Consider the following 16,776-nt stretch of genomic DNA (forward strand, 5'->3'; position numbering starts at 1 on the left):
TCAATTTGTTTTTGTCCCGTCTGATAAGGCTGCCAATATTATCATTATTGTCGGACGTAAATTTAATATGGAGGTACTCAAAAGGAAATCATAAATTCACCAACATTCCAACTGACTCAATTTTCAGAAAATGACATCGTTACCAAATATAAACGTTTAGCTATCTCTTTGCAAGCACTTAGCAGAACCGAATAACATGAAAGTTCCAACTATGTACTGGCTTCCTAAGCTGCACAAAACACCTACAAATATAGATTTATTTCGATTTAAGCCATTGTTCCACTACTAAACTGTCTATTCTGCTTACTAGTACTCTTGGTACAATCAAAAACCTGGTAATATTTTTTTTCAAATAAGGTCTACGATAAAAGTGGAATTAATTAATTAAAGTACTGGATAAATTGCATGCTCATATTGGTGCCTCTGAATCTGTTCAAAGATTTGATTTTTCTACCCTATATACCACTTTATCTCCTATACCTAATTTAATGGGCATTTAAAAAGTCAGAATGTGAATATATTTTAGGTCACTTTTTAGTAACGACAAACAAAAAAATATGTCAATTGGACCTGTTTTTATATGATAACTGCACTTGATTTTTTACTAGATAACATTTTTGTTCACTATGGAGGTTCCGTATATCGCCAAGCTATCGGAATTCCAATGGAGGCTAACTGTGCACCACTTATTGCGGACATGTTTCTGTATTGTTAAAAATCACAATTTATGTCTAAAATCAGCAAAGACCTATCGAAACAACATCTGATACAAAATTAAATAACACTTTTAGATATTTGGATGATATTTTGGCTGAATAATGACGACTTCAGTCCACTAAAGATATGTGTCATGTTAAACTTACTTTAAATAAAGCTAATACTAACAATGAAAACTGCCCTTTCCTGGATCTTGATATCAGGCTATATCTTTAACGGGAAGCTTAATATTAAAACTATTTCTTATTGTTAATTATCCGTTTAAACTTTTTAGATGGTGACGTTCCCTTGTCACCATCGTATGGTGTTCATATATCTTAACTTTTCGAATCGCTCGTGTATGAAACAACATATTTGATTTTAACGAATAAATATCTGAAAAATTATTACACCAGGATTTTCGATATCACAAACTTGTTAAATCTTTTACTAAATTTTATCATCGCTACGAGGACATCAGTCGTAAATATAAATCAACTTGCAGACATCTCATACTTTCAGGTATTTCACATCCAATCTTTTATGGTAATATTCTATTCAAAGCACAAAAGTGTCGTCATTCACCTCAAAAGCTAACCAAATATTTAAACAGACTTATTACGAGGGATATATTTACGATACTGTTGTCAAGTCATTGAAGATGTCATTTTTTGGAAATAATATTGATTCACTCATAGGGCCTTTGCATCGGAAATAAACACGTTTATTCTTAAACCAGTTATTGGCATGATACGGTTATGTTCTTCTCTGTATAATTAATGATGGCATAATACTAAACCCCTAACGGGATGGATTGTGGTTGATATTCATATGATAAAGACAAAATCTTTCAATCAGTTTAATTGAGGTCTGGAGCTGGCATGTCAGTAACTGCATGCTAGCAGTCCCTTGTCAGTTTATGTTTATCATTGTCATTTTGCGTATAGTTTCTTCTGTTACCTATTCTATCATCGGAGTCTGACTTCTTTTAATTTATATATAGACTGAGTTTTACTGTTCGTTTTGCCTTGTGTTTGTTTATTCCACATTGGCTAGAGGTATAGGCGGAGGGTTGAGATCTCACAAAACATGTTTCACCCCGCCGCATTTTTCGCCTGTCCCAATTCAGGAACCTGTAGCCTTTGTTAGGACTTGGGCTGTGTTCTGCTCGTAGGTCGGGTTGCTGTCTCTTTGACACAGTCTTCGTTTCCATTTTCTATACTGTGTATACAGAAATAAAGTTCTCCAAAAACTCAGAAAAATAAGGTTTGTGACACAAACAAGTTTTTATTTGTTTATTGTCATTTTCTTGTCCTTTCGTTTCTTATAAAAACCATATAGAAAGATGGAAAACGACAAAACCTTTTGTCTTATAGGTGTAAGAAGTCCAATATCATGGGCTAAAAAGGTCTTTGCTCTTGCACCTGGTCTTTGAGTATCCCCCACCCCTCCAAAATAATTATCGCACATCATGTTTTGGTGCAAGTTTTAAAGTTTTAAAATTTCCAAATTAGAAAAAGCTAATAACAGACTGAAAATAGGCAAAATTTGAAAATAGGTTTGCATTATTTTTCAGCTCTTAATTTGTTTGCAACTACTAGTATGAGGAGTTTTGTGCACATATGCATCAGAAAAAAAATAAAAATTTCGGTGGGAGTGAAATTTGAACTTGCAATTCTAAAAAAGACCAGACACACAAAGCCGATGAAAAATAAACAAATACTAGTCCGTAAATCATTGCATGGGAAGCTTAAGAACTACGAATCCCACAAAAAATTAAGGTTGATTTCGCAAGTGACAAAAGTCGTTTCGCTCATGACAAATTAGACTCCGGTGTACGTGTTGTTGAGTCGTGCTCGAGGAAAGAAAAACATATTTTAATTTTGAAAAATAGGACATTATCCAGGGTCATCTCGGCCAAAATATCCCGTAACGGACGACCAATGCGTTGTAAGCAATGGATATATCTATCAAGAACATTCTAATGGAAATATGTTCTTATGTATGAGCTGAGGTATATATGTGTATTAATATGAATCTGCAGAATAAGAATACGAAAATTATTTTGATTCGGTTCACATATAACAGTACAAGGCATAAGCTCTTAGGAGCTTTTTACAGAATACATAAAATAAAAAAAGGAGCATGTCGATAAGATAAACATTAAACATGCTAAAACTGAAGCGTAACTAGAACTAAAGCACAACAATGTTATCAATTACCGTGGCGGAACAATAAAACACCTGTCATACAAGTGGGACGTTTTTGTAGCTACAGTTACAGGGGGGGGGGGGGGGGGGCGGGGGGGGGGGGGTTAATATGATATTGCTAACGTAAAAATATTTTCGTGACGTCAAACTGTGACATATCATGAAAAGATGCATTTTTCGACTGTTTTTTATGATTTAAACTGATTTAACTTGAAAACGAGTACATGGACCGGCCCCTCTTTTTTTAAAATGGCATTAGGTTTTATTACGTATATGAAGATTTTTTTGTACCAATTTTAATGAAAAAGTCAACATTGAATTTTTTTTAAATTTGATAAATATACCGCAAAAAATGCCGTTTTTTCCTAAAATCCTGAAACTTTGTTAAAAATTAATTATTTCCAAAGAATTGTTGTACATATCAAGATCATATTTATGTTAAGAAGATTTTCATAATGTTTTTACAAAAATCCGCCTGTGTTGAAATCAAAAATCCGCTTCTGTTGAAATAAAAAAGTTAGGTGTGTCTATCCAAAGGATAGAAATGTAAAATTGCGTAAATTTCTAAAATTTCGACCCCTTTTATCTCTTAAAGTAGCACATGAAGGTAAATTTTTTATAACATATTTGAATTGCTTAGGTGAAAAATAGCTTGTATGCAAATTTTCATAAAAAATTCATCATGGGATCGAAACTGTATCGTATGCCCTTAATCCACCCGGCATTTTCAAAATATATCGAGTCAGGAATATAACAGTTGTTTTCCATTCGTTCTGTTCCTTGATAAAGTATAATGTTTGATTATGTCAATTCTTAAGGACTTCCCCTTTTTGAATTTACCTTGGAGTTCCGGCGGTATTTTTGTTAATACTTTAAAAAAAAACATGTCTCTACCGTGTACTGTACATCAAAGAGTTAAAGAACAGCATGAAACATAAATAAAAAGCCCATTCTTCCTTTGATTAATTTAAATTTCTCCTCCTTAAAAGCAGTATTCAAGTTACAATTTAATTTGTCTCGTTTGTAAGGTGCTCCTAACAAAGGATGCGCATAAGCTTATGCTAATGACATAAAATTAGTCGTTACCGTTCCCTTTCCATATTGTTCCCTTTTCCTGTCGAATTTGAGCCGAATATTTCAAATATTATGGAAACGGCTGCTTTATCACTATCGGAAGTACAGGAATCAACTACATCTACAGAAGAGGAACACTTGTGTGTCCAAGATCATACACACAAATTACTCGTATCAAATATGAAACGCCCAAGACACAAGCCTAAAATAAGTGTGATACCAAATTGTGTGTCTTTGTGGAAAAGAAAGCACGCCGAGAAAGTAAACATCTATTACAATGAAAGTTATAATCCTACTGTTTCAGACGTATTGTTAAAGAAAGGAAAACTAACTGAGTTTACCGTTGAACAGGAACAGTATATGAGTACTTTGAAGTCCCATCTTCATTTTGATGCGGTTCTGCAGAATAAACAAGGCCAATTTGCTACTCATGAATTTTACAGTAAACACATGAAACCAATGTTGGACAGTATCAGGAAAAAGATAAAATCATCAGATAAAGATAACAGCAATGACATTGACTCATACATGTATGCAACAAGCAGTTTCTCAAACATATTAACAGAGGTTCCACTATTAGTATTAAACTTTGCAACATATTTATTTTCTATATCACCTACATTTTTAGCTCTTTCAGTCGGACCACACTGATGTTGATACTACTTATAAAAATTTCCCACATTGATTTTTATCCTAAAGAATTAATATTCATGTTATTTTAAAGTATAAATTCTAGGCTAATGATTTGATTTGATTTTTTTGGTGTTTTAACACCACTTTTAAGCACCGCTTTTGGGCTATTTCCTGGCGGCCAGTTTTTATTGGTGGAGGAAGCCGGAGTGCCTGGAGAAAACCACCGACCTTTGATAGGAAAACTGACAATCCTAGTCAATTAAGATTGGAGTCGAGTGCACCCGCACGTGCGGGGTTCGAACTCACAACCTCAGTGTTGACTGGCTAGTGATTACAGTAGTAACTACTTAGACCACTCGGCCACCGAGGCCCCTCTAGGCTAATGCATACCTGTCAACCTCTGAAACTGAAAACGAAGGTCATGACCTGCATTGAAGAAGAAAATGTCAGGTCATAACGCATAGAAACTTTTTCGATCCAATTTTAGTATTGAGAGGGTTTTTTTTATATACTATAACATATACATGTACCACTGAGTTTCCTAAAAATAATCACTTTTGTATTTGTTAAGTATATAAATATTTATCATTAATTAAATATCTTTCTAAAGCAATGCCCTTTTATTGTTTTATTCACACTAGTTTACTTCTTTTTATTAATAAATGTCATAAACCCAAATTATATATATGTAATTAGAAATAAATTATATCTAATGTGCTCCTATACACAGGAGGAAGATAAATAGAAAGATTTTAGTGTGTTTTCTTTCAGTGTAATATTTAGAGCATATGGATTTGATTTAAAGCTTTTACATTTAAGTGCAGTGTTCTCCCCAGGGCCTTTTAGCATCATGGTAATGGGATGCTATCTGAAAAGAGTTTCTTATAGGATGTGTTATGGATGTGATGCTATAATTTTTAAAAACAAGATGGTATTTCAAATTTCCCTGTTTACCAGGATACTATATGAAATATCTGGGGAGAACACTGTTTAACATTTCCAGACTATTTGTATTAATATAATTAAACAATTTTCATTATGATGTTCGTTTGTTTAATTTAGGAAAGTCTGTACATAGTTAATGTAGTTGGACATAGTTGGTGTTCAATTGAAGGTTTCTTTTCAGTCATTATTGAAACATGTATTTTCATCTTCAATATTTTCTTAATGTTTGATAAGAAAATTTGATTATTTTTATTTTCTGTAAATTGTAAATAAAATTGAGAATGGAAATGGGGAATGTGTCAAAGAGACAACAACCCGACCATAGAACAGACAACAGCAGAAGGTCACCAACAGGTGATAAAACTTTTAAATGCTATTAATGCATTTAAAAGTTTTATTAACAAACTTGCAAATTAAAAAAAATATTTTATGTTTTTCAATGTTCACACAAGACCAAAGTTCATACTTCAAGTCCAACCAGTACAAAAGAGATAGTCATACATTGACTTTTTTCATTGTAGAGATGTGATGGGAAAAGTTCATATTGATGACTTCCTTAAAGAGCTTTCAGAGTGTCTTCTGATCAGGGAACAACAGTATATAGATGGTACATCAGAAGTGGCTGATGGAATATATTCACAGCTTTTCTATGCATTTGCTACCATGTGTAATTTAAGACCAAGGTAAGTAAATATATTAAAAGAATTTACATTGTCATCTTATCAAAACACATGACAGTAGTATGTTATAAATGGATAGTGGTGGTACTTGTTTAAATAACTGTTAGTACATTTGTAAGTTTTAGGTCTTAAATACCTGCCTTATGACAGTTATGTACTGGACAGATATAATTTTGATATATATCGAAATATACAGAAGGAAAACTGTAAATATCTCTTTCATTTTATATCTACAGTTATATAAATGTGCTATCAACCATTCTGTCTTCCATTTATACAATCCCAGATAAAAACTTAAATAAGGATAAAGTGTTGCATTGTAGCACCATCACTTTGTTTAATAAGATACATGTAGTGTGTGTGAATGTTTAAAAATACATGTTAAATCTATTTTAAAATTTAAATGCTTTACTGAAAATTTTACCAAACTGACAGTGAAATAATAGAATTATACACATTTATATCAGAAAGATTTAAATGCAAGATATATCTGTATTAAGATATTATGATGAATCGTCACAGACATCTCATTTTGAAGGGGAACTATTGCATTTTTTCATCAGAAATTACAATTTCAAATGTACAGTTTTAAAAGACTCAAAAAAATTCTAGAGACGAGCGTGACTCATGAAACTTTGGTTATGTTTCCTGTTACAGTGTTACAGTTATTTGCCAAAATATTCTCCAATCTCCAAGACAATAGCATGTACAAATGTAAGTCATTGCGGGCAGAAGTTTGGTAAGTCTAGCTAACTATAGCATATGGCTTGGTTTATTTTTTTTTATTTATACATGTAGATCATTTCCACAAAAAGCAAAAGCAAACAATAGTTTATGCACATTTTGTTACATTATGTAAATAGTTCAGCTAATGAATGCATGTGTAGTAAGATGGTTGTCCTAGGCCTGCAAGTGTTAATATCATGTTCTTCAGGTTTGGTGGTACAGCTCCAAGTTTTTGGCAAGGTTTACTGGGTGTTGATGTTACCTCCAATCCAGATTTCCGTTTATGTACCAAAAGTATGTCATATAAAGAGAAAGAAAAAGATTACAACATTTGCACTGTTACCTTTGTTAAGGTATGTTTATTATATAATTTTGAAGAGCAAAGTAATCTCAAGGCACACTTATTCCGTGACATAGAAGTAATGTTATGTCCATTGGCAAATATTTCATGCATTTTCAGAAAAATGAAAAATAGACACCCATACCATATTTTATCTTTAGAACAATGTTGTGAATGAGTTAAACAACGATTAATTAAAGTATTGCTTCAAAAGCCAATTCCACAAATTTAAAAACAGGTTCAGAGGAACAATATTGAATTACATTCAGGAAAAGCTTTTGGTATACATGTATGGTAAATTTAGATAAATTACTTATTAGTTCTTCTTGTTAAAGCTCCCCCCCCCCCCCCCCCCCCCCCAAAAAAAAAAAAGAAGAAACAAACAAATATTTAAAAAAAACAGGATTGATTGACTGATAGAATTTTTGTGTTTAATGCCACTCTCAGCACTATTGGCTATTTAGTGGTGGTCAGTATTTATTGGTGGAGGATGCCAGATAGCCCCACTTACCTTCAGCAGGAAAACTGACAAATCTAGTCAATTAAGATTAGAGACGAATGTATCTGACACATGCAGGGTTTGACCTCAGTGTTGACAGGCTTGGGAAAAAATTCATAGATAAATATATAGATTTCATAATCATTATTATCAATTTAAAGATATTCCTTTTAATAATAATACTGTCAATTAATTTATATTATTATATTATTACTAGAAAACACAACCATTTAAAAATCAGTCAAAGAAAAGGTACAAAGAGAGTAGTTGTAGTAGTAGTGACAGCTCTTCAACAGAAGATAGTCAAGATGAAGAACCAGTGCACAAAAGACACAAAAAAAGTTCATTGGGTAGTAGTGATAGTTCTTCGGTAGATGAGTGTGAGATCTTCAACCCAGAAATAAAAGAAGATTTGGATTGCAATGTTCTAGGACAACATGCTGGTGAACTTTTATTGGATGTCAGGAAATATGCCAAGGGTAATGACAAAATGCCTGGCATCATAGTGAATGGTACAAAGGTAAAGTAACTGTTCAATTTACAAAAGTACTTACAAAAAACATGGTCTCAAAATGGCTGGTGCATGAAATGTAAGTCAAGGTGACCAACTTTTCAGTACAAAAATACTTCAACATGTTCTCAAGTAACAATCTGGTAAAGAGGATTTTTATGCATTATTTGGTAAAAGAGAGGTGAAAGATGCACTTCATGTACAATGATTATTGTTTTGTGAACTATAATGATTATTGTTTTGTGGACTCTGTTCTACAATGATAACTGTTTTATGGACTCTGCACTACAATGATTATTGTTTTGTGGATTCTGTTATACAATGATTATTGTTTGGTGGACTCTGTTATACAATGAAAACTGTTTTGTGGACTCTGTTCTACAATGAAAACTGTTTTGTGGACTCTGCACTACAATGATTATTGTTTTATGGGCTTTGCACTACAATGATTATTGTTGTGTGGACTCTGTTTTACAATGATTATTGTTTTGTGGACTCTGTTCTACATGGTTATTGTTTTGTGAACTATGTTCTACAGTGATTATTGTTTTGTGAACTATGTTCTACTGTGATTATTGTTTTGTGGACTATGTTCTACAATGATTATTGTTTTGTGGACTATGTTCTACAATGATTATTGTTTTGTGGACTATGTTCTACAATGATTATTGTTTTGTGGACTATGTTCTACAATGATAACTGTTTAATGGACTCTGCTCTAGAACAATTATTCCCAAGTGGATGCTTGTTTATAGTTACTGTAAATTCAGAAATTATTGCGATGTTTTTATTATTGCGAAAAAAGCGACAGGGTTATAATCGCAATAAATTAAACTCGCATTTTGAAATTTTTCATATGATTTAAATAGGATTTTTCTCAATATCGCAAAAATTAAAATCGCATTTTATTCTAAAATGACAAAATCGCAATAATAAATGCACGCAATAATTTCTGAATTTACAGTATTGCTTTGCAGTTTTTTCTGTATCAGGCAGTGTTAAACTTTAGAACTTTACATGGATCTCTTTGATAATGCATAATACTCAGTCTCAAATTCATTTATGCATGAAATGTAGGTCAAGGTTACCAACTTTCAGTGGAAGGCTAGCAGCCATTTCTGATAACATTTTGTTTGTCAAATTTGCAGCATTATGGATAATGGAGAACACAAATTAGAACGAAAACTGTGGAGGAATTCATGTAGATGTTGTTTAAAAATTCACACATTATTTACCAGTAAGCATGATGTTGTATAGCCTTGGAAGAAATTATGTGACAGCCTTCCCCATAGTCAACATTGTTTAGGGTAAATTATTGTAGGGATATTCTCATTTAAATTTATAAAAGTAATAGAAGTCATTTAGATATTCTTACCAAATTAAGAAAATGGCTGCTAACCTTCTACTGAAAGTTGGTAACCTTGACTTAGATCTCATGCATCATGTATAGACAATATTTCATGGATAGGCTTGAAAATGTTTTAGTGTAAACATGTAATTATTTTACTGTATACTAAAGGATACATGTATTGTATTTTCATTTGTAGGTATATTTTACCTTGCTTGATATCTCAAGCCATCATATGATTAAACTGTATCAAAGAAAGGAACTTGATAAAAAGAAGGATGTTGCCACCATATATTATTCAAGACCTATGGACATTTTAGTTGAAGAAGATAGAATCATATTGATAGAAAACTTTATGAGGCTTAATAACTTCCAGTTCCATAGCAAGGACTGAAGGTAGATATAAAGCATCAGGTATATATAGAGAAATTATGTTCATCTCTCAGCATTGTTATATTATTGGTAGACATCTTTTCTATACTTCAGGTGATTTAGAGATTGACATATTGCATAGAGGGGCCTCGGTGGTGGATAGGGCTAAGTAGTTCATTGACAGTGATCATGAGCCTGTCAACACTGAGATTGTGAGTTGGAACCCTGCCCTTGACTAGGTGTGTAGGACTCGAATCTTTATTGACCAAGATTGTAAGTTTTCCTACTTAAGGTGGGAGGTTCTCTCTGGGTACTCTGGCTTCCTCTATCATCAAAACTGGATGTCATGATAAAGCCAAGATAGCTGAAAGTGGAGTTCAACACCGTCAATCAATCAATAATGTTAAGACATTGTCTTCTGTTTAAACTAGGGGTGAACGTGTACTCGAGTATCGCTCGGTAGTACAGAGTATCGAATACCAAAATGATACTTGACTGTTCGGTTTCCTGTAAGAATTTTGTTGCCTTCTTAAAGAAATAATATTTTTATTTAGAGCACTTCCCGGAAAATTAAATATTAATCATAATTAATCAAAATTAATATACGTTTCAAATGTTTGCATTTAATTGTCATTTAAAATTCCTCCAAACATAGGTGGACTATGCACAAGAGCACCTTTCCAAGACTTCAATTTTAGCGTAGCGTATCTGAGTCATTAAACTACCTCTGTACTGTCAGAGAAAATATTTTCATCAGCAGGACTGTTAGTTACGTAACAAAGTTGAGAATGGACTCGTCACAGAAAAAGCTGACAAGATAATATTACTTAATAAGAACAATTTCGTTGCACCCTGTGTCGACCCTCAGAAAATGGTTAAAGGCATCAGTAAGTTCTAATCATCACCCTTTGCTGACCATTAAATGTGTTTTTTTTAGGATTACCAATTACTATTGTTTGAGTAATCTTTTTTTCTATAGATGTTTATTAATTAATTGATTAGATCATTGCCAGCTTACATAATTAGTGTATGCATGGTATAAATGTCTTAGGACTATTATCTAGTCCTGGGTAATAATGTTGAGGGTTTACGTCCATAAGACAAGGTCCCACAATACGTAAAATGGGTATAATTTTGTAGATGTTTTTCCGTGCGAGTACTTGAGTATCGCTCGGTAAATCTAACGAGTACTCCATTAGTAAATCTTCACCGAGTTGATATCCCTAGTTTAAACCATGAGTAAAACTCTGGATATCTTTTTTTTTTTTTTGACAATACATGGATGAATTGTTTGGCAGATCTTTTTTTTTAATTGTTGTTGAACCAATGAAATTAAGGAAGGGAAGGATGTAAACAACTATAGGTCACCATACAGCTGTCAAAAATGAGCAAAACCCATACCATACATCTGTCAAAAATGAGCAAAACCAAAACCATACAGCTGTCAATAATGAGCAAAACCCATACCATACAGCTGTCAAAAATGAGCAAAACCCATACCATACAGCTGTCAATAATGAGCAAAGCCTATACCATACAGCTGTAAAAAATGAGCAAAACCCATACATACAGCTGTCAATAATGAGCAAAACCCAATACCATACAGCTGTCAAAAATGAGCAAAACCCATACATACAGCTGTCAATAATGAGCAAAGCCCATACCATACAGCTGTAAAAAATGAGCAAAACCCATACATACAGCTGTCAATAATGAGCAAAACCCAATACCATACAGCTGTCAAAAATGAGCAAAACCCAAACCATACAGCTGTCAAAAATGAGCAAAACCCAATACCATACAGCTGTCAAAAATGAGCAAAACCAATACCATACATCTGTCAAAAATGAGCAAAACCCAATACCATACAGCTGTCAATAATGAGCAAAACCCATTCCATACAGCTGTCAAAAATGAGCAAAACCCATACCATACAGCTGTCAATAATGAGCAAAGCCCATACCATACAGCTGTAAAAAATGAGCAAAACCCATACATACAGCTGTCAATAATGAGCAAAACCCAATACCATACAGCTGTTAAAAATGAGCAAAACCCATACCATACAGAGCAAAACCCAATACCATACAGCTGTCAATAATGAGCAAAACCCATACCATACAGCTGTCAATAATGAGCAAAGCCCATACCATACAGCTGTCAATAATGAGCAAAGCCCATACCATACAGCTGTCAATAATGAGCAAAACCCATACCATACAGCTGTCAAAAATTAGCAAAACCCAATACCAGACAGCTGTCAAAAATGAGCAAAACCCATACCATACAGCTGTCAATAATGAGCAAAACCCAATACCATACAGCTCTCAAAAATGAGCAAAACCCAATACCATACAGCTGTCAAAAATGAGCAAAACCCATACCTTACAGCTGTCAAAAATGAGCAAAACCCATACCATAAAAACCCATACCATACAGCTGTCAAAAATGAGCAAAACCCATACCATACAGCTGTCAAAAATGAGCAAAACCCAATACCATACAGCTGTCAATAATGAACAAAACCCAATACCATACAGCTGTCAATAATGAGCAAAACCCAATACCATACAGCTGTCAATAATGAGCAAAACCCATACCATACAGCTGTCAATAATGAGCAAAGCCCATACCATACAGCTGTCAATAATGAGCAAAACCCATACCATACAGCTGTCTAAAATGAGCAAAACCCATACCTTACAGCTGTCAATAATGAGCAAAACCCAATACCTTACAGCTGTCAAAAATGAGCAAAACCCAATACCATACAGCTGTCAAAAATGAGCAAAACCCATTCCATACAGCTGTCAATACTGAGCAAAACCCAATACCATACAGCTGTCAAGAATGAACAAAACCCAATACATACAGCTGTCAATAATGAGCAAAACCCAATACCATACAGCTGTCAATACTGAGCAAAATCCAATACCATACAGCTGTCAAGAATGAACAAAACCCAATACATACAGCTGTCAATAATGAGCAAAACCCATACCATACAGCTGTCAATACTGAGCAAAACCCAATACCATACAGCTGTCAAGAATGAACAAAACCCAATACATACAGCTGTCAATAATGAGCAAAACACAATACCATACAGCTGTCAAAAATGAGCAAAACCCAATACCATACAGCTATCAAAAATGAGCAAAACCCATACCATACAGCTGTCAATACTGAGCAAAACCCAATACCATACAGCTGTCAAAAATGAGCAAAGCCCATACCATACAGCTGTCAATAATGAGCAAAACCTAATACCATACAGCTGTCAAAAATGAGCAAAACCCATACCATACAGCTGTCAATACTGAGCAAAACCCAATACCATACAGCTGTCAAAAATGAGCAAAACCCATACCATACAGTAAGCTATAAAAGAGCCATCAAACTGCAACTATCGCTGGATTACAAGCTTCTGGCTTGGAACAGGCACATAAAGAATGTGGCATGGTTAAACAAGTTTGAAAACACTCAACACTCAATCTAACCTTGAAAAGTTGTATAACAGCACAAAATAAGGGCAAACTATAAATAGCAAGTATATTTTAATGTAGAAGCATTTTGTAACTTGTTTTTTTACAGCTCTATCAAGTTTACAATTACAAGTGGAAACAGTGTGGTGATTTCTTTTACACTTCCCTCAAGGCAAATAGAAAGTTTACACTGGAGTAATGGAAACAATGTTTTTCTACAAAACTGACTTTGTGCTAAAATGAGAGTTGAAATGAAGATATGATGTTGGATTCTGCTATTTATGACACTAGAGTTGCCTTACAATGAATAATAAAACTGACAAGATGTTCTAGATGACTTGGTTAAACAGAGAAAATGTATATCCTTCTTTCTCATGTGTGAATTTTGTAAGGATAAATACATTATCTTTTCTACATGAGACATTATATTGTATTTGTTCTAAATTATTTCATCATAATATGTGCTGACAATAAAGATGAAATTCCTATAATTTTCATATTTTCAAGATTATAATAATGTTTTTAAAGAAATGTAAATTCAGAAATTATTGTAATGCGAATAATGCGACTAGGTAAATAATGCAATAATAAGAACTTGCATTCTGATATCTGATACATATATCTGTATGCAGATTTTCCTGAAATCTCTATAGGTTGCATTTCTGTAACTATTGACAATGCAATTTCCCATAGGAACTCCTTTTACGGCTAAAACTGTACCACTTTTACTATGAAGTTTTGAAAAAAATCATATCCTAGAATGGAAAGTTCATATGCACTACAATTTTTTTCAAAGGTCAAAATATAGGGCTGTGCGGCATATTTTCAACGTTTATATGCCCCGAACTTCAAAAAGTTTAAACTAACACTAAATTTCTTAACTATCCCTACCTTGACTGTAGTATTACCGCTGATTTCAATATAAACAATATGCATATGTATATTTACTGGTAACATTCCCAAGTTTTGTCTCTATGAGATGAAACCTAGAGATCATAACTGGGAACCAGTATGTAAACAAAATTAATTATCTATGAATATTCTATATCTCCCCAAAAGAGGCGTGGTTTGAGAAACAGCTGTATTTACAATGTTGAACAATATGTAATCATGAAAAAAAAGCCCCTTCAGAGATGTATAATTAGTGCTGTTGTAATACAGATATTCTTGGTGGAACCATCATATACCATGCATTCGATATCAAATTGTCATCATGACCTTTAAAACAACACTTGAACCTTCATATACCTGTATGCATAGGATATCAAATTGTTACCATGACCTTTTAAACTACACTGAAACCTTCATATACCTGTATGCATAGGATATCAAATTATTACCATGACCTTTTAAACTACACTGAAACCTTCAAATACTTGTATGCATTGGATATCAAAATTTTATCATGATCCTTTATTAAAACTACACTGAAACTTCATATACCTGTATGCATTATATATCAAATTGTTATCATGATCTTTTATTAAAACTACACTGGAACCTTCAAATACATGTATGCATTATATATCAAATTTTATCATGATCTTTTATTAAAACTACACTGGAACCTTCAAATACCTGTATGCATTATATATCAAATTTTATCATGATCTTTCATTAAAACTACACTGGAACCTTCAAATACCTGTATGCATTATTTATCAAATTTTATCATGATCTTTTATTAAAACTACACTGGAACCTTCAAATACCTGTATGCATTATATATCAAATTGTTATCATGATCTTTTAAACTACACTGGAACCTTCATAAACATGTGGCTGTATGCACGGGATATCAGATTGTTATCATGATCTTTTAAACTACACTGGAACCTTCATATACCTGCATGCATTATATATCAAATTGTTATTATGATCTTTCATTATACCCCACGCAACGAGTTGCGGAGGGTATAATGTTTTTGACCTGTCCGTCCGTCTGTCCGTCTGTCCGTCCATCAGTCCGTCAGTCCTGTTTCTTGTCATCTCAACTCCTCTCAAACCACACAACAGAATTTAACGAAAGCTTTTTAGATAATAAGGACATACTATGTAGTTGTGCATATCGACAGGAAATTATGATTCAATTTTTTTTCTAGGAGTTACGCCCCTTTGAACTTATTTACTTTAATGTACTACTGCAACAGTTTGTCATCTCAACTCCTCTGAAACCACATAACAAAATTTCATGAAACTTTGTAGATAATAAGGACATACTACGTAGATGTGCATATCGACAGGAAATTATGATTCAATTTTTTTTCCAGGAGTTACGTACCTTTGAACTTATTTGCCCAATATACTACTGCAACCTTTTGTCATCGCAACTCCTCTCAAACCACACAATAGAATTTCATGAAACCTTTTCAGATAATAAGGACATACTACGTAGATGTGCATATCGACAGGAAATTACGATTCAATTTTTTTTCTAGGAGTTACGCCCCTTTGAACTTATTTGCTTCAATATACCTCTGCAACAGTTTGTCATCGCAACTCCTTTGAACCCACATAACAGAATTTCATGAAACTTTGTAGATAATAAGGACATACTATGAAGATGTGCATATCGACAGGAAATTATGATTCAATTTTTTTTTCTTATACAATTTTTTTTTCTTACAGTTATTTTATTTCTCCAGTGACAATGTGGGGACGTGGGGTATGTGAGCGCGCTCACTAAGGTTCTTTAATTAAAACTACACTGGAACCTTCAAATACCTGTATGCGTAATATACCAAATTTTATCATGATCTTTTATTAAAACTACACTGAAACCTTCAAATACCTGTATGCATTATATATCAAATTGTTATCATGATCTTTTAAACTACACTGGAACCTTCATATACCTGTGGCTGTATGCACGGGATATCAAATTGTTATCCTGATCTTTTAAACTACACTGGAACCTTCATATACCTGTATGCATTGGAAATCAAATTTTATCATGATCATTTATTATACCCCACGCAACGAAGTTGCAGAGGGTATAATGTTTTTGACCTGTCCGTCTGTCCGTCCGTCTGTCCTTCAGTCCTGTTCTTGTCATCGCAACTCCTCTGAAACCACACAACAGAATTTCATGAAACTTTGTGGATAATAAGGACATACTATGTAGATGTGCATATCGACAGGAAATTATGATTCAATTTTTTTCTAGGAGTTATGCCCCTTTGAACTTATTTGCCTCAATATACTGTTGCAACAGTTTGTCATCCCAACTCCTCTGAAACCCCACTATACCCCACGCA

At 33.4% G+C, this 16,776-nt stretch overlaps 1 protein-coding gene and 1 long non-coding RNA gene across 5 annotated transcripts; one reads left to right on the forward strand and one right to left on the reverse strand.

Moving 5' to 3' along the window:
* The first annotated feature begins 4,010 nt into the window (after nucleotides 1–4,010).
* Nucleotides 4,011–14,014, forward strand: LOC127701999 (uncharacterized). Of its 3 annotated transcripts, none has more exons than XM_052205974.1 (6): nucleotides 4,011–4,510; nucleotides 6,080–6,241; nucleotides 7,173–7,317; nucleotides 8,021–8,323; nucleotides 9,862–10,076; nucleotides 13,629–14,014. In XM_052205974.1, exons 1-5 carry the CDS (start codon nucleotides 4,053–4,055, stop codon nucleotides 10,054–10,056), a joined length of 1,263 nt encoding a protein of 420 aa, XP_052061934.1. In that variant the 5' UTR covers nucleotides 4,011–4,052; the 3' UTR covers nucleotides 10,057–10,076; nucleotides 13,629–14,014. The 3 variants fall into 3 exon arrangements, with proteins under 3 accessions (XP_052061934.1, XP_052061935.1, XP_052061936.1); XM_052205975.1 differs by having other exon boundaries at nucleotides 9,862–10,058; XM_052205976.1 differs by lacking the exon at nucleotides 13,629–14,014 and adding an exon at nucleotides 10,149–10,208 and having other exon boundaries at nucleotides 9,862–10,058.
* Nucleotides 11,308–13,618, reverse strand: LOC127702002 (uncharacterized). Of its 2 annotated transcripts, none has more exons than XR_007982265.1 (3): nucleotides 12,467–12,559; nucleotides 12,146–12,418; nucleotides 11,308–11,561 (listed from the first exon to the last, which is right to left on the reverse strand). It is a non-coding gene; the product is annotated as an uncharacterized LOC127702002 (long non-coding RNA). The 2 variants fall into 2 exon arrangements; XR_007982266.1 differs by lacking the exons at nucleotides 11,308–11,561; nucleotides 12,467–12,559 and adding exons at nucleotides 12,602–12,733; nucleotides 13,305–13,618 and having other exon boundaries at nucleotides 12,118–12,418.
* Nucleotides 14,015–16,776: the final 2,762 nt, after the last annotated feature.

Source organism: Mytilus californianus, unplaced genomic scaffold (genome assembly GCF_021869535.1).
Source record: "Mytilus californianus isolate M0D057914Y unplaced genomic scaffold, xbMytCali1.0.p SCAF_5, whole genome shotgun sequence".
Lineage (NCBI taxonomy): Eukaryota > Metazoa > Mollusca > Bivalvia > Mytilida > Mytilidae > Mytilus > Mytilus californianus.